This window comes from Pisolithus orientalis (assembly GCF_024613125.1).
Source record: "Pisolithus orientalis strain OTSU chromosome Unknown F5J12scaffold_1, whole genome shotgun sequence".
Lineage (NCBI taxonomy): Eukaryota > Fungi > Basidiomycota > Agaricomycetes > Boletales > Pisolithaceae > Pisolithus > Pisolithus orientalis.
Window position 1 is genome coordinate 662,379 of NW_026260782.1, and position 22,501 is coordinate 684,879.

At 51.5% G+C, this 22,501-nt stretch overlaps 10 protein-coding genes across 10 annotated transcripts; 5 read left to right on the forward strand and 5 right to left on the reverse strand.

Moving 5' to 3' along the window:
* Position 1: 1 nt before the first annotated feature.
* On the reverse strand, positions 2–1,735 carry F5J12DRAFT_9002 (ArfGap-domain-containing protein). Its single transcript, XM_051748190.1, has 5 exons — positions 1,434–1,735; positions 1,311–1,377; positions 1,202–1,259; positions 1,023–1,151; positions 2–974 (listed from the first exon to the last, which is right to left on the reverse strand). Exons 1-5 carry the CDS (start codon positions 1,540–1,542, stop codon positions 108–110), a joined length of 1,230 nt encoding a protein of 409 aa, XP_051605475.1. The 5' UTR covers positions 1,543–1,735; the 3' UTR covers positions 2–107.
* A 916-nt stretch (positions 1,736–2,651) lies between these two features.
* Positions 2,652–4,659, forward strand: F5J12DRAFT_778610 (velvet factor-domain-containing protein; the record flags this gene model as incomplete). The annotated part of the gene is made up of 9 exons (XM_051742328.1): positions 2,652–2,746; positions 2,796–2,859; positions 2,917–2,993; positions 3,046–3,298; positions 3,363–3,795; positions 3,847–4,143; positions 4,194–4,233; positions 4,287–4,405; positions 4,463–4,659. 9 exons carry the CDS (start codon positions 2,652–2,654, stop codon positions 4,657–4,659), a joined length of 1,575 nt encoding a protein of 524 aa, XP_051605476.1.
* A 113-nt stretch (positions 4,660–4,772) lies between these two features.
* Positions 4,773–8,255, reverse strand: F5J12DRAFT_711595 (uncharacterized protein; the record flags this gene model as incomplete). The annotated part of the gene is made up of 2 exons (XM_051740715.1): positions 4,773–7,924; positions 7,982–8,255. The coding sequence occupies 2 exons, from the start codon at positions 8,253–8,255 to the stop codon at positions 4,773–4,775; spliced, it is 3,426 nt and encodes a 1,141-aa protein (XP_051605477.1).
* Positions 8,256–8,975: 720 nt separating this feature from the next.
* Positions 8,976–9,769, forward strand: F5J12DRAFT_901913 (acyl-CoA N-acyltransferase; the record flags this gene model as incomplete). The annotated part of the gene is given in 5 exon segments (XM_051748231.1): positions 8,976–9,102; positions 9,122–9,149; positions 9,262–9,540; positions 9,611–9,629; positions 9,698–9,769. The coding sequence occupies 5 exon segments, from the start codon at positions 8,976–8,978 to the stop codon at positions 9,767–9,769; spliced, it is 525 nt and encodes a 174-aa protein (XP_051605478.1).
* A 384-nt stretch (positions 9,770–10,153) lies between these two features.
* Positions 10,154–11,836, reverse strand: F5J12DRAFT_778613 (uncharacterized protein; the record flags this gene model as incomplete). The annotated part of the gene is made up of 4 exons (XM_051742329.1): positions 10,154–10,216; positions 10,286–10,606; positions 10,662–10,834; positions 10,909–11,836. The coding sequence occupies 4 exons, from the start codon at positions 11,834–11,836 to the stop codon at positions 10,154–10,156; spliced, it is 1,485 nt and encodes a 494-aa protein (XP_051605479.1).
* A 384-nt stretch (positions 11,837–12,220) lies between these two features.
* F5J12DRAFT_790641 (B16.6 subunit of GRIM-19, NADH:ubiquinone oxidoreductase) lies at positions 12,221–13,196 on the reverse strand. The gene is made up of 5 exons (XM_051743834.1): positions 13,115–13,196; positions 13,045–13,063; positions 12,838–12,987; positions 12,412–12,553; positions 12,221–12,328 (listed from the first exon to the last, which is right to left on the reverse strand). Coding segments are annotated over exons 1-5 (375 nt in total). The 5' UTR covers positions 13,116–13,196; the 3' UTR covers positions 12,221–12,265.
* Positions 13,197–13,591: 395 nt separating this feature from the next.
* On the forward strand, positions 13,592–15,923 carry F5J12DRAFT_9077 (uncharacterized protein). Its single transcript, XM_051748973.1, has 3 exons — positions 13,592–13,880; positions 13,943–14,013; positions 14,065–15,923. Exons 1-3 carry the CDS (start codon positions 13,698–13,700, stop codon positions 15,641–15,643), a joined length of 1,833 nt encoding a protein of 610 aa, XP_051605481.1. The 5' UTR covers positions 13,592–13,697; the 3' UTR covers positions 15,644–15,923.
* A 1,507-nt stretch (positions 15,924–17,430) lies between these two features.
* F5J12DRAFT_790650 (Ndufs8, NADH:ubiquinone oxidoreductase 23 kd subunit) lies at positions 17,431–18,803 on the reverse strand. Its single transcript, XM_051743835.1, has 6 exons — positions 18,458–18,803; positions 18,266–18,403; positions 18,122–18,214; positions 17,993–18,064; positions 17,834–17,944; positions 17,431–17,787 (listed from the first exon to the last, which is right to left on the reverse strand). Exons 1-6 carry the CDS (start codon positions 18,759–18,761, stop codon positions 17,768–17,770), a joined length of 738 nt encoding a protein of 245 aa, XP_051605482.1. The 5' UTR covers positions 18,762–18,803; the 3' UTR covers positions 17,431–17,767.
* A 62-nt stretch (positions 18,804–18,865) lies between these two features.
* F5J12DRAFT_932386 (Prefoldin beta-like protein) lies at positions 18,866–19,689 on the forward strand. Its single transcript, XM_051749555.1, has 4 exons — positions 18,866–18,944; positions 18,995–19,085; positions 19,135–19,267; positions 19,322–19,689. Exons 1-4 carry the CDS (start codon positions 18,890–18,892, stop codon positions 19,424–19,426), a joined length of 384 nt encoding a protein of 127 aa, XP_051605483.1. The 5' UTR covers positions 18,866–18,889; the 3' UTR covers positions 19,427–19,689.
* Positions 19,690–20,819: 1,130 nt separating this feature from the next.
* Positions 20,820–22,418, forward strand: F5J12DRAFT_9365 (uncharacterized protein). Its single transcript, XM_051749631.1, has 7 exons — positions 20,820–20,967; positions 21,022–21,152; positions 21,213–21,292; positions 21,342–21,413; positions 21,463–21,603; positions 21,662–21,840; positions 21,895–22,418. Exons 2-7 carry the CDS (start codon positions 21,144–21,146, stop codon positions 22,317–22,319), a joined length of 906 nt encoding a protein of 301 aa, XP_051605484.1. The 5' UTR covers positions 20,820–20,967; positions 21,022–21,143; the 3' UTR covers positions 22,320–22,418.
* The last annotated feature ends 83 nt before the right edge of the window (positions 22,419–22,501 follow it).

Consider the following 22,501-nt stretch of genomic DNA (forward strand, 5'->3'; position numbering starts at 1 on the left):
CCAACACAAAGCATTCTTTCACCAGTTCAATGGATATTCGTGAAGATATCCAATCGCTGGACCAAGACATTACAGGCGGAGGCCGCAAATGAGTATTACGAGTCTATCTAAAAGTCTTGCCAATCATCCCAACCGTCATCCTTTTTCGAGACCTGAGCATCCGAGGGTTGTAGTGAATGTTGTGTCGAGGTCTGAGAAACGCTCGCGGTTGCATCGGAATACTCGTGGAAAAAGTCGTCTGTGTCATCATGGTACAATCCGGATGTTTCGGCTTGGTTGTGGGTGGCAAGGGAATTATATCCTAAACCTGGAGGTCCAGAACCAATCTGGTCCCTGACTGAACCCACGATACCTCCCACATGATCGGCAACATCGACCCCAAGTTGCGTCTTCGACCATTCATTGGCAGACTGGCCGGCGAGCTGGGCACGCCTTTGCGCCTCGGAAACGTACCCGCGAATGCTAGCCTGGAAATTGGGGTCCTTGACACGTTCCATACCAGGTTGGATGACTGTCTCATTGAATGCACGCGAAGCGCCACCGACAACTGTGGACAAGATGGACCAACCCTTGCTAAGAGCGGCTGTAGGATTTTCTTGGAAATTGGCTAGTGACGGAGCCGCAGAAGAAGTTGAGTTGAGAAATGGATGTTGCGAAGGAGAAGGGGTATTGCCGAACCCCTGATAACGGCCCCCTTGCGAAGGTGGCAAGTCGACTGGACGTGACGCATTCGCTTGACCAAGTGCCGCAAAATAGGCTTCGTTGGCAGCTTTTTGGTCCACGCCAGAGACGTCAGAAGATGGTTGAGTAGAAATGCCGAATGAACTGTTGGATGAGATGCCGCCCACAGGGTTACGCGATACTGCACGGGACTTTCTAAGACCTTGGGCAGAAGCGGGTCTCGTTGGTGTGGTCACACGCCCGGCAGGAGGGCTCGAAGGAGACCACGGACGACCTGCGGCCTCGCAGTCCAACTGGAGACGTCTGAGTAACAACCTCGGTCATCAAAAAGCGGAACAAACCTTTTCGCGATACTGGGTTGCCGCCCAGCAACGGTAAAGGTCATATGAACTCATCCCATCTTTGTACCCCCCTTCATCAGCGGGTGTGTAAGACCGCAAAAAAATGTGAAAAGGATCATTTCCTCCAAGCTACGTTTGATGATGTGTTGGTGATCCGTTGAAATTTGTGGTATACGTACCTGCATGCGTCTTATTTGATCATATTGCCAGGTATCCATTGAGACTGATCTCACAAAACTGGAAATCGGATATGTCACGCAATCATCGGTTTGCCAGTATTCTTAATACCTGATATGTACGCCGAAGCCTCTGTGTATACCTGCACACTGTAGGCAGATGAAGATGGCGAAGCTCACTGAAGAAGTGCACGTGAATTCTGATTGAGAATGTAGTACTAATCGAATTGTCTACCTGACGCCCATTGGGGGTTGGGGTTTCCACAGTCAACACAATGCTTGTTTTTCAAGTCCTCGCGTTTGATGAGCTCTTGGAGTGTTTTCTTTGCGGTCGCTTGGTCCATCCTTGCTTGGCGTGCACGACTGCTTGCTGACCCGACGGAAGGGCAGTGTGTTATGAGCTTGAGGAAGAAATGTTGCGTGGGAAAACTGATACGTCCTACTGGTTATTACTAATTGGATGCCAATTCTAGGCAGTTGTCATCTCCGCTCGAGCATGTCCCGTGCGGCGAATGAAACAAAATCTCGGACAGGTTGATAACTGCAGCGGCGGCTTCTATGTAACCGTGAAATGGAAGCAGATGAGGATGAGGAACTTGGACTTGCACATACGATGGGGCTATCCATACCACCTGGCTGTGTGTTCTTGTTCCCAGGGTGATAATTAGGCTTTTAGCAGATGGCCTAATACTTCTGATGTGATCCCTTGAGAACGGGACTCAGCCATCAGATATCAATGTTGGAAGGGAGGCCCTGCAGTGTCGGTCCACGGTCCATGTGGTGCCGATGGGACCTGCCACCTGGCTGCCTCGAGGTTTTCATTCTGGTCAGGTTCACGAGACATGGAATGATAATTGAATGTCGTGATTGAAACGAACCGACGGAAAGGCTCAATTCGAAGGTTCCCTTGAACGGGCAAACAGTTTACGTCTGGGAGGGGCTGGAGATCTGCGGGAGACCGCCGAGCAAGCGATCAGCTAGATTTTGTATTTCAGGAGGCGGCATCAACAACTTCGCTAAAGGGGATCAGATCAACGTTAACACCAACCACGGCCGCCTGTCAGTCCCTTTTACTGGCTTCATCATTTCTTGCGACGAACCGCACGACCAAGCGTGAATATTAATCAACTATCGAGCACGTACATCCTGCGAGAAGCACACCGTCCGCGGTGTTTGTGACTTGCAAAGTAGAAACCGCTGAGAATTTACAGGTACTTTCCGTTCAACCGCGTCTTTATATACAGCTACTCGACAGAGATGACTAACCCTCATGACATTCGTGGCCCCCTCTTCCTTCCAGTCATTCTAGTGCTCGTTCGGAATTCTTCCGCGATATTCTCGACGTGAGAACAGTTATCTTATCAGATTCACAAGTGTCAAGTTCTTCGTCCGTCTAAATTGGACCGGACTTGAAACACAGTCGTGAAGCCACCGCTCGTGCCTCCAGTAGACCATGCAAAAGGCGAGCTCTCGCATCACCACCGACAGCTCCACGCGTTACGGTGACTCCAGCAATTCTGGTCAGTGGTCACAATGGTTTGGTCGCAAGTCAGTGGAAAGCATTTCGTCCGTCCTTTCTCTCAATGTCACTTCACAGACATTACTCTCTCGAAGTAGTGCAGCACCCAATTCGCGCTCGCATGTGCGGGTTTGGTGACAAGGTACGCCGAATTCCGCCTCCCGGCGCGCAGTCATCACCCTTGTAACCTCGCCATCAGGATCGACGACCTTTGGCCCCTGCAGTCGTTGCCAAAATGGTTGTTCGACGAGAGGATAATTCCATCGTAGATGTCGAGTAGGCGTGAGGTACTTCGGTCCTCTATTTTTGCACTGACTAATATCCGCAGCGAAGTGGACTGCTCTTTTTTCCTCGTCACCGTCGACCTTTGGTCGGCCGATGGGTCGCGAGAGATGAACCTCGTTCTACACCCCTCGTCGGCGTCGGACCGGTATGTACCCGTCGGTGCGAACAAATCCAAGCACCAAAGAGGCAGTAATCCGACGGTGCACTCTCCTCGTAGCGACCACCCTAGTCCACCTTCCTCCCATTCCACTCCAACTTCCGCCACTGAGCCGTCTCGCATCCCAATGGACGCACAGGTTAGTTCTCGCCACTCAATGCAGGATCTCTTACATTCACCACTCGCCGTCCCGCACGATGTAGTCCTCAGTCAACCCGGTCCTGGGCTGTGCCCCGTCAGCGCCTGGGTATAACCACCCCAATTATCCGTACGTAACTGGGGGCACACCTGTACCTGATTCTGCCAGTTATCCCGGGTCAAGTCCATTCACTTCCTCGCCGGATTCTCCAGGTGGATGGGGTTATACACATGCAACTGGCTCTGGGCAAGTCGATCGCTCCAACTTCCAGAATCCCATGCTTCGTGGCGCTCCAAGAAACGGCATGCAAGCGGTCACCTCGGCAGAACCCTGGCATGGACAGACCGGCTTTCGTACCGATCATGACACGAGCAATTTTCGGAGTTGGTCAGCCGTAGCGGACCCTCCATATGGGCTGCCTACTCCCTCTCAAGGCAGTGTCTACGGTAACCAGGAGGTTGACTCCACAGCGCGGTCGCATCCACCAGCAGACATAGGTGAATCCTACGCATAGGCTCTGTCCCGTGTTCTCTCTGACCAATCATCAGGGCAGGGCAGATATCCGCAGGAATCGTATAGCGTGGCAGGACCGGGATATGACAACCCAACAGTTTACAGCTCACCTATTCACCCACATCAATCTCCACAAACCACATACTACCAACATAACTATTCTCAGAGCACGTCCTCATCTTCATCACCTGCCAGCGCACATTCCCTTTCCCGACACCCTTATACCCGCACACTTGTGGGACCGCTTTCTTCAAATGCCTGTCGTCTCTTGGACGAGCACCGCAGACCGGGAATCTTTTTTCTTTTCCAGGACCTGTCAGTACGCACTGAAGGTTTGTTGGCTCACGACACGTTCTGCCTTTGCTTGAACATAAATTTATAGGGAAGTTTCGACTTCGATTACGCTTGATGAACGTTGGAGAGTGAGGGCGTCGCTGAACTACGTCATCTTACTCGCCTACTAACTTTTCTGCAGTTCACCAACACCCGGGTCAGCTGCTACTCGTGTACACACCGCTTCATCTCCTGTTTTAGCACAAACATTTACGGAGGCCTTTACTGTCTACTCTGCCAAGCGATTTCCAGGTGTGCCAGGTACGTAAGTGCGCTTGTTCTGAGAAAGGGAGAGGTTTGACACTCTATACCCGCAAGACACAACACCGTTGTCGATTGCATTTGGCAATCAGGGACAGAAACTGCCACTGGTGAGCCCTTCCTTCGGACCAGGCATCGGATACTCATTACGACCGACCTTGCAGCGAAACCGCCACGGCACTGGCTCCGGGCAAAGCCGGAGAACACATCAAGGAGAATCTGGGGACTCCGACGAATCGGATGACACGCGATGAGACTTCACCAAGCCTCTATTGGACAATTAATTTTGGTGCAGCGTATCATCCATCATGCATTGTCTCCCTCATCAACTAGTAATGTAACACTTCGTTTGATTTTTGAGCCTGGATCAGCTCCACCCATCATCTGCCCTTTTGATTGCATTTCTCCGAGATAATGCCCTTTCGTGGAGCAGCACGGCCCGGACCGTAGATGGGTATTCGTCGTAGATGCGCTGGAGGGTATCACTAGCCATCTTGGCCCGGCTCGCAACATTGTCTGATCCGACTGATTGCTGCGAGACGCCCACCGGCTGAACAACCCGTCCACCTTGTAGATGACGAAGCACGCTTGCCAAGAGCTCTAGAATAATATGATGGGGACGCCACACGTTCCAGGAAGGTAAGATTTGGTGGAGGATGTGTAAGGGATGTGCAAAGTCGTCCGGATCTCCATCTATATCCAAATTGCGCCTAGACCTCTTAGTAACGAGCTTAACGGCAGCCACTCGTCGCTTTTGTCGGTGGAGAGGGGACTCCGGCGCAGGGCTGTCCACGTCGGGCGGTGCCGCGTCAAATGTTAAAGGTGATTCCGGGAAGCGGTCTCTGGTACTCGCCACAATCAGGCTCTGGCGCTGGTACGGTAGAATGACCCGCTCGACCACCGCAAAGGCACGATCGAGTTCGGCTGCCCTTACGAGCGCAACCGCGAGATGATTCCAATTATGAGAGTCGAAGCTAAATCCCTGTGACCTGACCTTGAGCCAAATCTCAGGTACGGCACTGTGATGACCTGCTGCGGAAAGAGCGTCGATATAAATGGATAGAGGTAAACATAGCAAATTGGATTGGCGTGACAATGGATTCGTAGGTGCATTGTCTTCACCCTTGAATAGCTCGTCCACACGAGAGAGACGCAAGGCAAGCTCCCATATTTGTTCCCACACCTTGCGGATGGCCGTGATGTTGTCGGTCCGACGGTAAACGTCCAAGAGAATAGTAAGCGACAAAAGTGTTGGCTCGCCTCCGGCTTCAAGCATAGCCTCGAACAGGCGTTCTACGGCCTTGGGATCGCGCTGTTTGCTGTACACGGTCATCAAAGGACTATAAAGTTCCTCGAGCGCTGACTGTAAAGACTTTGGCGTCGCCCAAACCTGCCGCTGGGGGTCTGATTCAACTATACCTCGGAGAAAGGCCTCAGCAATTCGCAGACTGTCCTCGGTTCCCTGGTTTCCGTATGCTTGAAGTATCTGTGAGAATGTAATGGATGTGGGCTGGATGCCGCGGGCGATCATATCGTCGTAGACAGCCTTGGCCTGTGACTTGTGCCCCAATCGGAGATGGCCTGCCATGATAATGGTCAATACATAGACCTCGATCCCACGGCGCGGCTCCCATTTTCCGACCCTGTCCTCCATTTCCGCGAACAGATCAGAAGCAACATTCATCAGACCAGCGTCGCAAGCCGACTGAATTACCAACGCATACGTGTATGCGTCAGGACGTGCGGCTGTTGACTGCAATCTGCGGAAGAGCATAGAAACGGTGTGAAATGGCGTGCCGATCATCACGTATGCCTTGAGGAGTGTGTTGTAAACTTCAATGGTGAGGGGGATTTTACGATGCCTAGATCCCTTGAGAAAATCGAAGATGCGGATAACGCCGGGCCATGAGCCTGCTTCGACGTGAGCATTCATAAGAGCCGTGATCATAATACGATCCGGTACGATGCCCTCTTGCAAGGCCCTCTTGTAGATAGCTTCCGCAGACGCGGGATCACGTCTCTGCGCCAGGAATTTGATGACGGTGGTATAGTGGACGCGGCTGGGCTGTATATTGGCAACACGCATTTGATCCAAGATAACGGCCACCGTATCCACGTCACCCCGACTGGCAAAGCTCTCCAGGATAATGCTATACACATGGGCATCCGGTGGATGACCAGCTTCCATCATCGCCTTCAACCAAAAGTTCAGTCCTTCGAAATCACCCCGCTGAGCAAACGCGAGGACGACGGTCGTGTAGTGGAAAATCGTAGGCTTCTCCTCCTCATCCTCAGGAAAGAACTCGTTGAAGAGGTCAATGACGGTCTCAACCCGCCCGGAAACGGCATACGCATGCATTAGCATCGCCTTGTCGGTAGGAGAAAGACAATCCTGTTTTCGGAGGTTGTTGAAGAATTCTTCTGCGCGTGTGATGTTCCCTTGGCGAGCATACAGATACAATCCGGCGGAGAGGTATGGCTTATAATTCGACGGGGAGATGAACGAAAATACCTCGTTAGCGAGAATGAACGAGTTGGCTTTGGCAAGCCTTCGGATCAAAGCTGTCTGATAGGATATAGGGAGAGATAATCGTAGCGACCGCATTTCAACCATGACGGCATGGGCTTCCTTCAAAGAACCCTCCGGGATATACGACAGGAGGAGTAGCTCAGCTGTGCGCATTAAATCTTGCTCACCATGTTTCCAACGCGACGATAATAAGGCAGCGCCATTGGTGACCTCTGCGATTATTTTGCGGGCGGTGTCTCGTAAGGATTCCGTCTTGGTCTCAAACGAAGTCCCGACAAAGGTATTGCGATAACTTCCGACGTATGGCCCTAGAACGTTCCATTCTTCAATGACCAGGTTGAGCGTAGCAGTGCTCCCTTCACGTAAATGCGCCATTATGAGAAGAGTTCGATAGACGTCGACAAGCTTCCCCTGTTCTGCCTCCGTCAACTGCCGCTTCCACCCTTCCCTCGCAATTTGTACGGCGCCTGTGAGGTCACCCATTAATGCATAAATACGCGCGGAAAGACACAGTTTGCGAAAGTCCTCGGACAGGATGTTAGCAACGCAAACATCCTTCCCATGCATCATGGAATGTAGACGAAGACCCCATTTGTGCAAGGCAGAAATGTCTGTCTGTTCATAAAGTTCTGGTTCAACCGCATTTACGAGCTTCTCCATAAACAAAAGACGTTCATCGGGGGTGAACGGATCATAGACATCATCCTTTACGGATTCGCTATAGAGGGCCCACGCTGTATTTGGGTCAAAAGGAACGGACGGGTGGAGCAGGGAGCGTATGTCCATCGTGCCGGACAGGTTTGTCGTTACAGGGTCACGGTGTGCTTGCGATGGAGAAGAGATCGTTTCGAGCATGTGACTGTGCAGAGTGTGTTTCTGCGGAGCAGACGATGATGAATGTCGCCGGGTGCTTCTCGGAACCGTTCCGCTACCGGTTCCTGGAAGCCTACGAGGGGTTGTCTCGTTCCTCGTGAACACCCGGGTACGTTCTTCAAAATGGAAGTGGTTAGAAACAAGCAGAGCCAAGACGAAAAACTGGTAATTACTCGGACACCATAAAGAATGCCTCGTAGCGCAGCAAATGCCCGAATTCGGACCGGCCAAAGAACCGGTGCATGCGCTGCATTCAAACGTGACTGGGTCCTGCGCCCTCTCCTTGCCTTTCCATGAGCGTGGATGGGGAGTGAAAAAATCTTCTGGAAACGGTTTTCGGGCGTGGTTTCCCATTAATGTAACGGCGGACTTGAGGACAGACGTACGACGAGCGGATGTTCGAGGAAGGACGCCGTTAACAATAGCTGCAGCCAGAGGTTCGATCATGGGCAGTCGACATTCGCGGTGCCCTGCAAGCCTGTGTTGAAAACTTCCGTAGTCATGAGACGCTAAAACCTTAATTATGCACGGCTCAAGCCCTATTTACCTGCCTGCAGACCTAAACCCCTGCAAGCTTGATTGCAGGTCGGAAAGAGTTGGCTAAGCGTATACTCAGCTTGGCCCAAAGTCCGAAACAGAGGTATTTGGTGGCGTTTGGTTCTGACGCCACGCGCCACTTACTAGCCAGTCGTATTACTTCGGGCTTTGGCGTATATATGTTTTTCATTTTCTGCAGGGGGAAAGAGACGACTGAGTTAAGTTTAATAAATAAAGCCATGATAAGACGTTTCGGATCGACCCTCGGTACGACGTGCCTAAGTCTGACGACGTATCGTTGCATCCGACTCGCTGCCACCGCTATGATAGCAGGATTGGCTCGAATCTCGTCTTCGTCCCACAAGACCGGCTCGCAAGAAGTAAATACGGGTATGGTGGGGCGCCATGTGACTCGCCACTTCCGTGTCATATGTCTGATGATGATTTGGCATTCTCAGAATAGCGTCGCGCTTGTCTATGTGCATGCCGGTGATTACAAAAATCGAACCGATCCTAGTTCCCAGCGCTCGTTTTAGGTACTTAGCTCCAATTCTGCGACGTATCGCCCAGTGGTAAGATTCTGTTACTTTCTCCAACCCTGCGATAGTATCGGACGGTCTGGACATTCCGATGTCTAATCAGGTCGCTCCCGCACTGGTTCCTGTCGTTCCAGACCACGAGATTATCATAGTCCCTGCTGGCGGTCATCCGGATCGGCAGCCACTCCTGGATCAGTGCCTCGGCAGTCCGAGTCGAGGTATTTGTGCACGAACAAGGTTTCTCATTGGAAGACGAGTACGACAAGTACGTCTATCCAATTATGTGGCTTCTTTCGTTCTACAGCAACCCCATTGTTCTGTCACACATCTCGTTCCTTGTGTAGTAAGCGCGCGCGCCTCCTGACAAATACGATCAGATATGATCCGACAGCAACTCACTTTCTGCTTCGGCTTTTGCCTTCCAAGCTCGCCATCGGCACCATTCGTGGGACGAAGATGGTTGGCAGCAATGGTGACGTCCACTACAAGCTAAGCCGGCTTGCCGTTCTCAAGTCCTACCGACGACATCGCTTCGGCCGGGATCTCGTCCTTGCTCTCCACGAGTGGGTAAAAGAAGACGCGAAACATCCATCAGATGTCGAATTTGTGAAGGTGGTTGCACATTCACAGATACCTGTCAAACCGTTCTATTCAAAGTACGTGGTTTACTTCCGCGTGTCACTGGCGCCCGGCTCATCATTATCACATGCTTTTGATTCTTTCAAGGTATGGTTATCTTGCAGAGGTGATTTTCGCTTTCCGATGTTATCAGGCTTTTTGATTGATACGTATGGAACGTCACGTTGCTTTAAGGGGAACGAATTCGATGAGGATGGTGCCCCGCATCAAAAGATGGTTGCTTATCTCTCCCTACAGCGGAATTAATCAGAGTAGCATAGCGTCTCCGTGTGCCGTTACGCTAACGCTGAAGTGGTATATCTACACAAATGGGTAAAGACTATAATGCATCTAATTGTACAGCAACCCTAGTCATCTCGAAGTCGTGACGGTGAGTCCAGTGTCGTACTAAAGAGTGTTCAAAAGAGGGAACAAAAAGACCTGCATATACCAAGGGAATGAGAGAATATAGGAAACAAATTTCAAAACCGGGTATATCTGCTACCGTCGTCCGGGGTCATTCCTTCACTTTCGCTCTCGGAGCTGAAGGATTCGGACTTGACGTTGCGAAAGATGTGAAATGGACTGTCTGACGGCGAGCTGGGAAGAATACTAAAATTGATGTTATTTGGAGGACCGGTCGTGCCTTCCTCAGTACAATCGTCGGGCAGTCTCGTATTCTAGTTTCTCTTGTTCAGCTTGCGCCAGGAACGGCTGAAAGGGGCATGTTAGCAAAAAGCCCCTTATCGGATGAAGTAAGCCAGCCATGCAACCAATACCAACCTTACGCTCGTCATCTGTCATCGATCGCCACCTTGCGGCTGCAAGGACGCTCTGCTTCGTGGTCTCTTGTTCGTCGCCGAAAATGTCCCTGACCAGAACAGGATCGGACCGTATGTGTTGCAAGAACATGAAGTAAGCACTCAGAGGCTTCTTCGGCGCATTTAGATCCTTCAAATTGCTCTTTCGAGACCGACCCGCCTTGCGTTGGGCAGTGCGGAAAGCATTCTCGCGTTTGATTTCCTCGGGGGAGAGCGATCGCAGATAAGACTCGTTCTCGCGTTCCCGTGCATGCTTGAGAAGAATGGATCGCTGTTTGTAAGGCTACGAGAAATGCACATGTCAAATGGCGAAAAGGCAAGTGTGCAACGCGGCGTACTTCTTTTTGCTCTGGTGTCAGGTTAGCGTACTCTTGACCTGCTTCTTTGGCAGCTTGAGCGACGTTCAGTTTCCTAGTGCTCGTTGCCTGGTGGCGTTGGATCCAGTCTGTGAAATAGAGTTGCCATGCCGAAGGGGCCAACTTTGGCAGCTTTAGGAGTGACTTCACAGGAGCTAAATCGGAGATAGACATTTCGAGTCAGCATGACGACTGAACACACACACACACATTGCTGTGCTGGACTCACGAATTTCCGCCGATTTCATGTCCTTGGAATGCTCATCCTGAACGGGCGGGGACTTCTTCTTGCGGCGAATGGTCGCATCAGGATCATCGGTGACACTAACGGACTCCGCACGGCGGCTGTAGCCGCGAGTCAAAGTTGGCATGTTTGACTGCAAAGGAGATGGAGCACTAGACGGCTGGAGCATGAGACTGGAGGGATTCGTTTCCCTTCTCGGTTGGAAACGTTGCTTCTTGGCTGTGTAAGGGATCTCAGATAGGGGGGGATGTGGAGCCGAAGACCGTCCTGAGGAGGGGTTGGACGGGGGATAGAGAGATGGATCCCATAGCTGAGATGCCCACGACGGTGGTCTCATGGACGTGTCGGCAGGTGATATTGAAGCGAGGGGGAGAGATGGGGAACTTAGATAACCGTCGGAGCCATCTGTCGGAGATAGAGACCGAGGGAAGGAATGTAAGGCTGCGATGTCCGATGGAGAGAAAGAGGAACTCTGCGTCAAGTAGGACATGCAGAGGGTGGGATTGGACTGCGGGGCGGAGTGGCTAGACCGTATTGGGATGGGAGAGGAAGAGGACGGATCGAATGCATAGGAGTCGTTGAGCCACTGAGATAAGTTGTTGTTGTCCTCGATATCGAGGAGAGGATTGAGGTCGTCGACGGTTGCAAACGACGGGTTGTCGTAGAGGGGACTTGCAGGGGACGTGTCTGGGACGTCAAAGTCAGAGGGGCGGCGCGGGGACATTGCCTGGTCAGATAAGATTGGGGACACGGGCTGGGCGAATGCGTAGTCGCGAGAGGAGTCCCATGGAGCGTGGAGGGACGAGTGGGAGACGTCGATGTCGAGAGGGCCAAAGATCATCTGGTCGCAGTGGTCGTAGTCTGGATATCCAAGTTTGTCTGGATGAGAGACGCGGAAGTCAGGGATGGGCATGGCAATATTAACGGGGCAGGAGAGGGGAGGCGGGGAAGGGGCAGGTGCTTTAATAGTGAACGGAGCCGGGGTGACAGCGACGGCGGGGGGATGGATGATGACCGAGTGGCGTTTATAACAGCTAAACAAAGGGGCTCGGCAAGGAGCAGCTATCGTCCATTGAATCCTGTACATGATCCAAGACATGGCCAGGGTCCTTATAATGACGACGACGATTGGTTCGTCTGCCAAGCTGACTCGACTCGTTTGATTCGGGAGGAGAAGCTCGTCCCCCTGCCTATTTTGGACATCCTCCTGGGTTCCAGCGATGTGGGTCTCTGTGTCGCCACCCCGCCACTTCCGAAGGGCATCTAACCCCTCTCGTCTGCCAGCTGGGCTGTGTATCCACCCGGTGACCATCCAAAATATCATAGAATTTCACATCTACTCTCATACGAGCACGATAGAGTCTACCGAACGATACTGTCTCCCATTGTAAACACTCTTCCCAACCTGCATGCCGTCCAGTCCCGCCAAACATCAAAAATCATGTCAGCGATACGCCGATCAGTCAGGGGTTCACGTAGATTACACACCTCCCATCCCTTCACATCTTTCATGATCTCCTTTTCGCGCTCCAGCGCCGCTTGTTGTCTTCGGTATGCATCCCGATCTCCTTCCGCCAGAAGCAACGGTACAAGATGGATCCGGGACCAAACTTTCTCCCTTTGCAGTTCCCTGTAACGGAAAAACAACAACAAGAAATATCATCAGTGTCACCATACTCATCAGCTCCCATCTCCATCTCCAAATCTGGCATCACCCATTCTTGTACTTTACTGCGGCCCGGCTAAAGCGCAGCTGCTCGCTGATAACGCCTCTGGCGGCCGGATCCTCTCTTTCGGAGACACGTTTCTCGATGGGCGCACCCACATGGGGCCACGTTTAACATCCAGCTCAGATGAACCGCCCCATTCCAAATATATCCGTGCCTCTTTGTTTGCCCACAAGAACAAACTTACCTTCGTTCCAAGTTTCCCTTCCCAACACGATAGAACCCATACGCACACACGGTCGTGACCGCTCCAAGAATGACCAATCCACTTGGTCCACGAAAGGGAAGATTGCGCTTGTATTTGATGGCCTCAAATCCCCCCGGTGGAGGCATGTCCCTGCCCCCAAAATCATCAGGCTCCCCTCAGAGAATCCAGACTTGGTCATGTACATACTGTCGGTACTGTATGGACACTGCACACACATCAGTCACTCACCATACCAAGACCCGATGGCAGCACTCACTGGTCGTCTCCAAAGATAAAAGAGAGTGTCTGTGTGGTGAGGGTAACTGGATAAACTGTGAAGCGATGACACACGTCCGTTTCAAAACTTGCCCTAAAGCCACGTGGCTCCCCGTACAAGTATTACTAGTACTAGTATTCGCATGAAGCTCTCCGGACGTCGTCAGTCGGCGTCGGGCAGCCGTGGGATGGGTCGCTCATGTGCGGCCGCCCCACTTGCGCCCTTGGCGACGCAGTGACACACATGCAGCTGTCAAGCCACAATTGCAGAAACCGTACTATCACATTGCGTTTCAACTTTCCACTAGGACCTGAATCTTGTCCTTCTTGGTGTAACCTCGTTCCATAACAATGTAAATTCACAACGTAAGCCTTAGACAGGTAGACGAGCGCATCTTTGACCTTGAGTCTGTGTGTCGTGATTGTTCGGACATCTTGCTGTCCCCTGATTCGTAGTTGAACGTCGAACGCCAACCGAATCGCACATTTCGATCTGTGAGTTTAATAATAAAAATAGTATTCTGCCCTGCCAACACGGCCAACTCAGCTTCTTGCGTTCCTTCTCGGCCAAGCACCGCCTTCCCATGTCGTCTGTCCACTCCCCTGGTCCTTCAAACAACCCCATGTTCACCCAGTCTGCCTCAAATACCCCCTCTGCACGGCAAAAAAACAAGGCTTACACTGCTGGTATTGCCGCCGGCGTGGAAGACGAAAAATATCAGGCAAAGTACAAGGAGCTGAAGCGAAAAGTAAAGGAAATCGAGTTGGTGAGCCAACCCCGTCCTTTCACCCCCGTCCCCTCCTCTCTAATCGTATTCCCGTCCCTCAGGACAATGACAAGCTCCGCTTCAAGGTGCTCACGGCCAAGAAGTCCATACAGCGGATGAAATTGGAGCGTGCGTAAGTAGATTCAGCCATCCGATCTTTCCCTTCTTCAACCCGAGTTTGTAGTGTCCTGTACGAGCGTCTGTCCACCGTGCCTCCTTCCCCAGACCTTCACGGTCACCATGCCCTTCCTCCCATGCACCCCGGGCCAGGTGTTCCTCCTCAGCCATCCCAACCCATATCTGCTTCGATGCAGCATCGCGATCACTCGCGTGGCATAGACGTCAATGACCATAACACGCCGGACTACATTCACACTTCTGGAAACGTTCGCGTCATCTCTGGCCCAGACAGTCGTCTAGTTCAGGTCTCGGATAGTCCCATTGGTCCCGGCGTCCCTCCTTCCATGCCTGCGGTGCACATGTCTCGTCGCAGCTCTTCTTCTGGACAGGACTCCCGTCAACTTCCACCTCTCTCCCAGCTCACCCCTGTCCAATCTCATCTCGAGCATCAGCGGCCGCCGGCACACTCTCAGGCTCAGAGTCCACACCTCCTTCCCCACAACGTTAACTCGGACGCACGCTCACGATCACATTCGTCATCTTCCCGACTACGGGGACCACTTCCATCCCCACATGGTTATCATACCGGGGGCATATCGCATCCCCAGCAGTACCCCTTCGAATCCGTGCCCCCCGGACAACAGGGACAACACAGCCCTCCGATGGGCCACGAGCGGGACAGGCCAAGACAACACGATAGTCATGAACGTGGAAATCACGACCCTCACCCTCATCAACGGCCGCATATGACACATCCGTCGCCTCACTCGACCTTACTCTCACCGGTCAACACGCGTGGATCTTCATCGGCGCGGGCTCATCACCACCAGCGTTTGGGTGCCGGATCAAACATTAATCATATTGAATATGAGAACGAGCGCCAATTGGACCGTGAGCGTGACCGTCCATGGTCGCGTCAGCGCGAACACGACTATGATCGTGAGACGGCAGCACGGGAATACGGAAACACGCACGCGTCGCCGCCTCCGCCGTCACACTCGCGATCGAGACTGCAGGACCCACCACCGTCCTCGTCGTATAGACATTCGCGCGAAGAGCAGTACTACGCCTCGTCACGCGAACCAATTGGACCGGGTATGTACGGCCGGACGTCGCGGGCCGATACACCCGAGTCAGCTTCTGCTTCGGGAAACGGCAATAGCGCCAGCGCCGGAGAGGGGCACTCGCGTTTGGACTACCATGCCCACTATTATGATCGGGAACAGGCAAGACCCTATGCACCCCGGTCCATAAACAATCCTCAAGTGACAAGCGAGGAGACGGAATATGGACATGAAGATGGAAGGCCGGCGGCTCCCTCCCGTGAGCGTGACCGAATCGGCAGTAGCATGTATCAGCTGCTATCAGAACAGCGCCAACCGCCACAAACACACCGTCTGGGTATAGACATGTCGAGAAAACGATCTCGTAATGATATGGACGTAGATGGAGAGGATGACGTCGGTGTTGACTCTCCCACTGGGAACAATAGCTCAGGAGGTGGCTGCGAAGCACCCTCTTCGAGATACAATCCCGCTTCCCATCGGACGGGGGATAGAGGTTCATCAAAAAGACTTCACCAGGAAGGTTCTTCCCAGGCGTATGGTGGGCATGATGAACCAGAGGAGGATCGGTCTGACTAGCAAGCGAGTCCATTGGCAAGCTAGGTTCGGCCAGCGGAATTGGGACCGCATGCCGTGGCAAAGGTATCCATTTTAGATTATCTTGTACCGATGTGGTCTTTGAGCATGTCTGAGTCCTTCTCGATGTCCCCGCCGCTCCACAAGTTCTGCATATGTATACACTCAATGTATTTCCGCCAAATTTCCGCGTTCTGCTTTTGCGGTCAGTCTTCAGAGGACTGCGGTTTCTGCCGATTCGGACACTTTCATATTGTAGAGGGGCACTGACTCGGGTATGATGAATATGGACTGTCGACGTCAATACTAATGTAGATCCATCGTGCTGCCCAATCCCCAGTCATCTATTCTTAGTTCCGCCGAACACTCCATACCAGGCTACCTCGGGCCACTTGACGACCCGAAGCGTGAAGATGATGATTCCTGCAAAACAGAATACGGAAAGAGGGAACAATGGGGAGAAGTAAACGGAAGGAAATCAAAAAAAAACAGTCATATCGTGTTCCGGGTTTTCCCGTCAAACATGTTCGGCGGTCATGGCGCGGTCATGGGACCCCCTGAGCTCAGCGGCTTAATGCAGTGATCACCAGTCCCCGATGCCGTCCATGTTTGCGTACCTCAGACAACGCACTATTGCAGATAAAATTACGGCATTTTACGGTGTACCATTCATTTTTGCCTTCTCGAGTGTCAGACGCCAGTGATAGGGACGGGCGCGAGCGAGCTGACATCGAACCTGAGCGTAATTGCGGATGACGTCGGTGGGGGTGACACCCGCATCACCATCTTCGAGCTGATCAGACTTTATCACAAGGCAATGCCGGGTTTGTCTGCTGTAGACAATAAGCTGCGCAGGTCCCGACACTAACCCCTTGTTTGGATTTCCTGGGGCGCATCTCGGTGATAGGAGATCCGACCCAGCCTGAAGCTCAAAACTCTGGCTTTCAGCACAGCCCGATCCCGCCACCACTTGTTGGTTGTGGCGCGCTGAATAAGTAAACGGTTTGCGTGAGTAATGCCTTGGTCAGATCCATGTGAATTTGCTTACTAGGATCGGAGTCCTGAAGAACGCGATAGTTGGTAGCGAAAAGTATGCGCGATCAATGATTTTACAAATCACGGCAAACAGACGACACAAACTGGAGCGCATGCGGTTGGCTATGGCAGCGGCAACCGCCCTCCGTACTATTTGATTTTGGAAGTGGACCGACAGCACATCAAATATTTCTGCACAGCGCCCTCTAAAAGTTCCACGGAGAGATCACCATTAGAGATCTAAGTCAGTATGACTGTGAGTGACAGGTGGCTGTATAGAAGGGGGGGCACAGGATACCATCACTTTGTAGGACAGGTGAAGTAACACTTGTCACCGTCTTAATGGGCGTACCTCTAATCGGCGTACGTCGTACGTGGTGGAAGGCAGACGAGGGTAGCACGTTGAGTTTCAGCAACGAGCTGAATGGAGCTACCTAACACGCGGTTCGTGAGTGGCAACGGCTCCCATTCCATTCGAACGGTATCTTTGATCTTGCGACTTTGAGAAGCTGTGTCTTCCAACCGGAAGTGTATATCTAAGACCAACATAGGGATTCCGCAGGTCGGCGAAGTCAGCCGACTGGCGTGATTACAAGATGAGATCTACTATTGTCAACCAAGAATCGAAACCAACCTCCGAAACGTGGGAAGTAGGCGCAAGATGGTTGCCTTGTAGTAAACGAAACTAGAGCGGCAGAGATTGCCGACCGTCGGGATGAACCGAAGCCAGAGTAATGTTGATTAAATGAAGTGATGCTCCCATCCACAGGAAAAGGTAACTGCACGGGCCAACGAACCAGACAGGCCCCATCCTAAACGTGAAGCGTATTAAGTGTGCTTCCAAGGAAAAGAAGTGTGCAAACTGGAGACGTGCATATGCCATTGAACCTCCAGCTGTTCAATACCCTCAAACTCAAACAAGACCTTCAGAACCAACAGGATGGTTACGCCACCTACCAAGACCCGAGCAGTTGGATTTGAAAGTAGGCGTTCCGCCACAAGAAAGGATAGATTCAATCGTGTATTTGCAATGCCATAGTGATTTGATAAATACACGAACAAGGGGAATGTTAGAACCCTCTTCTAGGCCCCTCACCGGTACACATGGTCAGCTGCCCTGGCGTCAGTACAATCCAAGGAAATTCAATAGGCACATACAATGCAGGTTAGCAGCGATCTCTGCCTCAGCCCTGTCACCATTGGCGAGAAGCTTCTCCTTGTTGTACAGAAGTTCTTCACGCGTTTCCGTAGAGAACTCCTGGTTTTGAGCTACACGCAAGGTTGGATTTGCCCCGAAAGACAATGGAAGGAACTTACTCTCGACAATAGCATCAACTGGACAGGCCTCCTGGCAGAAACCACAGTAAATGCACTTCGTCATGTCAATATCTGTGTACACACAGATTAATGGTGGTCGAGTCGTTAGGGGTCTTGAGATATACGTACCGTATTTGGTAGTTCTTCTTGATCCATCAAGACGAGCTTCACTCTCGATAGTGATAGCTTGCGCCGGACAAATGGCTTCGCAGAGTTTGCAAGCTAAAGGGAACGTAATGGGCATGTCACACTCTGAATTTACAAAGGGCATACCTATACACCGTTCCTCGCCGCTCGGGTATCGCCGCAGAGCGTGCTCTCCACGGAAACGGGGGGACAGCGGACCCTTCTCATAGGGATACATGATAGTGTATGGTTGTCTGAAGAAGTTCTCCAAGACAATCCACATGCCTATAACGGATGTCGGACACGCTATGGAGACGGATAAGTGCCTCGTCCACCTACCTCGGACGATTTCGGTAAAGAAAAACAGGTGGACCGCTTTGTCGATAGCGCTTGGTCCATCCTTGTAGGGGTCAATATCCTTTCCCGGCTCGTCCTTAGCTGTCAGTGTCCCAGTGCCCAATGGTGGAGACCTGATATTTTGAGGTCCGTCTAAACGGTTGGGTCTTTCCAGGTGTTCCGCATGCGAGCAACGCGACGAAGAGATACTGCGAAACGAAATGGGAGACAGACAGAGGGTAGTTGAGCGTTGTGCGCCTAGCAGTCGAGAAGAAAGCCCGACGCCCAGCTGGCGAGCTAGAGACATGTTGGTCACCGTATTTCAGAGTGGCCTTGAACGTTAACTGGAAACTACCTGCTGACAAATCTCGACACCCCAGCCAATCACGTTGCATAAATTTCATCTCCTCACCAACGTCACTAAGTGCTCCGACGATGTCCACACCAAAGGCGAAGGCGAAAGCCAAAGCACCGCAACTTTCAGATCAGGGTATGCAGGACAATGACGGTCTTTCTGAATGCGTCATGATGATATCTCAGACATACAGCAGACTTATTCGCGCTTCCAAAATGAACTGCAGAGTATTGCAGGAAAGATCGGTGAATTAGAACAAGAGGCAGAGGAGCACACGTATGTCGTTCCCCATTTTTCGATTTCGGGCCATTCAGAGCAGACCAAGTTTGGTGCTTGCGACCCTCGATGAAGCGCTGAAGAAGGAGCCAAATCGCAAATGCTTCCGCTTGATCGGCGGTGTTCTGGTTGAACGAACCGTTAAGGAGGTCGTTCCTGCGCTGCGAACGAACAGGGATGGGGTAGGCAAAATTGATGTACCTAAGAATATACCCAGGAACCTCACGGTGCCGCAGATTAAGAAAGTCGTCTCCACGCTCACTGACCAGATCAAGGCGAAGGAACAAGAATTTGAAAACTTCAAGAGAGAGTATAACATCCGTGTCGTTCAGAGGGCGTAGTCGACCCCATGTAACACATTTGACTTTGAAGTCTTCCGTTGGACTCCCGGTGGCGATCGCTGGATACCATGGCCTTCTCATGGATATCTCAGTGCGAATATTTCCACCATATTTGCTCGATGTCAGCACCATTATCACACCAAATGGGAGACCTAGAAATTTCTCTGGCCCGTCTTCATGCGCTTGGGCTTGTGAGCTAGGCAGTAGCGCGGTCTCCCACTAATCATCATTGTTAGTGTAGGTAGTCTCCTGCCGCTCGCTTGCGACCGATCAAATCTTACCAGTAATGATCAGTTGGTAGGTTCCTGGCATTTGCTCCGGATATGACTGAGACGATGTCCGTTCGTGAAATCGTCGGGTGGAGGGGAAAGTCTTCGTTGGATCGCTGAAATCCTAGATTACTGCACATCCATCTGGACTGCACCATCCCTGTAAAAAGGGACAAGCAGCTACACCGGATGACAGACCCAGAACAACTGCAATTTTTATTGGGCAAGACTTACAAAACGACTTCCCTCGGCTCAACGCACATCGATGATATGGATTTATTTCGACGTGCATTACAACACAAGAGCTTCGAATTAATGTCGCAACCTGCACTCTGCTTGGCGCCCGGACGCCTGACAGCATTTATCTGATTATAACGGTTAGGGTAGTCGACTGCTGTCGACTTGCTTTGTTCTGCACAGCTTCATCGGTTGAGTGTTGACCACTGAAGTACTGGACGTCCACCCCAAAATTTCCTGGGTTGTCACCCAAATTCCGACTACGGTCGGAAGGTGGCCTTTTTGACATCCGTGACTCTGTAGGACGTGGGTACTATAGGATACTATGAGTGCAAACACCGCTCCGTGTGCTGGTATGCATACTCGTGCAACAGTGGCTATTACCTCAAATGTGAGTCAATTTTTTAAAGCGTCAGACCTTGACGTCTTCCTCCTCAGACACCTCCGATGGGTACCAAAGCTGCGAGATGACGGAGATACTCAGGCACATGCACTCCTCGTTTGGGGCTGTCAATGACAGTTCATGCATTCTCTGTCATGGTCAGTATAGTTCGACGGTGATATCCGAGTACGAGTTTGGATCGCAACTCTAGCATTGCACATGATTTTTTCCATTCCGAAGAATACTCAAGAACTGTGATTACATTGAAGCGATGGCCATCACTACCAAGTGACGGCCTCATAATAAATCCATTTATTTATTCTCACGCACGGCTATCCCCCTGGCTAGCGTCAAAGCATCATAAGTGTGATCGAGGTGAGACATTCGATATGTCAATCGCGGAGATTGCAGAAATACTGACAATTTCCGTTTGCTATTGCCTGTCTATTGTCTTCTTCCGCGGTGTCCTCGTAGCTTTTTGTTCTTGATATTTTCATAACCTGACTTTTCAATTTGAAGGTGCGACCGGTATCAGTTATATGTTCAGCTGTTGGCCTTCGGGCCTCTTCCTTCCTCGGAACAATGGTACTTCGTCCGCGAGTACGCTATAAAAGGAAACTCGCAGCGCGTATGATGACAGCGACGTGCTCCGAGTGAGTGACCCCCCGCGCTTTTTAATGGCGCCAATTTAAAGCAGAGTGTACCAGCGCTTCCCCCCTCCCCCTTCACCCCTTCTTTCATAATTTCCCGTTCTCTCCACTAATAGACGTTGCTGGACATCGTCGTTAAGCGTTCAATAATTTTCTTTCTTTACACGTGTTGTTTTATCATGACGCTCGTAAGTTCCCGGGCTTCCTCTGACCGTCGATTGCGTCAATCATACCCTCATGGCCGGCAGTGGAACTGCATGTCCTGCGCAAAGGCTTTTTCTCGGAAGGGTGACTTGACTCGTCATCAGCTTCTACATACGGGAATCAAGTAAGTAGCTGAGCACCCTTAGCATGTCTGCATAATGATTATTATTTAGGCCTCATATCTGCCCGACTTGCGGCAAGGGTTTCGCACAGTTCTCCGGTCTCAAGACGCACCTGAATATTCAGTATGAGGCTCTTATGATTATGGAGATTTTGACTCAGACGGTTTGCTAGTACGAAGGCAAAACCGTATGTGTGCGGGATTGGGACCTGCAGGAAGGCATTTGGCGACCCGTCGTCGTGTTCCCGCCATCGGAAAGAGACGCACAGGGCTGAGGGAGCCTACAAATGCCCCCTTGTTGATTGTGGAACGAGGTATAAATACCCAGGCAGGATTTTGTCAAAGTTGCCTCTCACCCAGTTTTCTATGCAGAATCAAGCGCCGTTCCGCATTCGCAACCCATCTACGCAAGCACGGCGTAGACCCGTGTAAAGTGGATTTGAGCGCTATTGCCTCGGGAGCGGTTACACAGCTGGACACCATGCACCTCCACTCCCTAGCCCCTCACACTGCGAGTCAATCGGAAAGTCAATCATCCGTATCCATCGTTAGTGAGTGTCTGGCATGCTACATTCCATTGGTACGTGTGGCTGACCACCTTTTAGGCCCCGATAACCAGTTTTCCGGATATTCTCCACTGCAGAGGTCTCCTGAGGTTTTATTGAGTAGCCAGGGCAACGATCTGTATTCAAGTTACTCTTCCCCAGGCTACAGCGTACCACCGTTGATGCGATACCCGCCGTTGAACCAACATGCTTCCCTGGTCGGTGTGCAGCCCAACGATGACCTCCTAGGAGATATTTCTCGGAAACATGGATACTCAGATAATTTCTGGTCGGTTGATTACTCGCTTTTCTCGTTTCCCTTAGACATTCCATCTCTCGAAACACTTTCAGACCAGGATAGCACATTCTCGCGGTCCCAAACGTCCTCTCCGCTATCGAGTTGCTCATCGTTGGACTTGTTGGATTTCTCTGGCTTCCCGTCAAGTCACCCAGCAGGTGGCTTGCTCTCATTCGGCACGCGTTGATCTGGGGATACTCCTTTACATTTTGCCCCCAGCGTCACAACTAATGACGACTTTGACACTTTCTTTTTATGTCTGTAGTTAATACTTTGATCTTTTACGATTATTTTTGCGATGCGGACGGACGATGCATCGATGACCTACGAACTGCTAGTTTGTTTACCCTACTCATTTGTATACCCAGT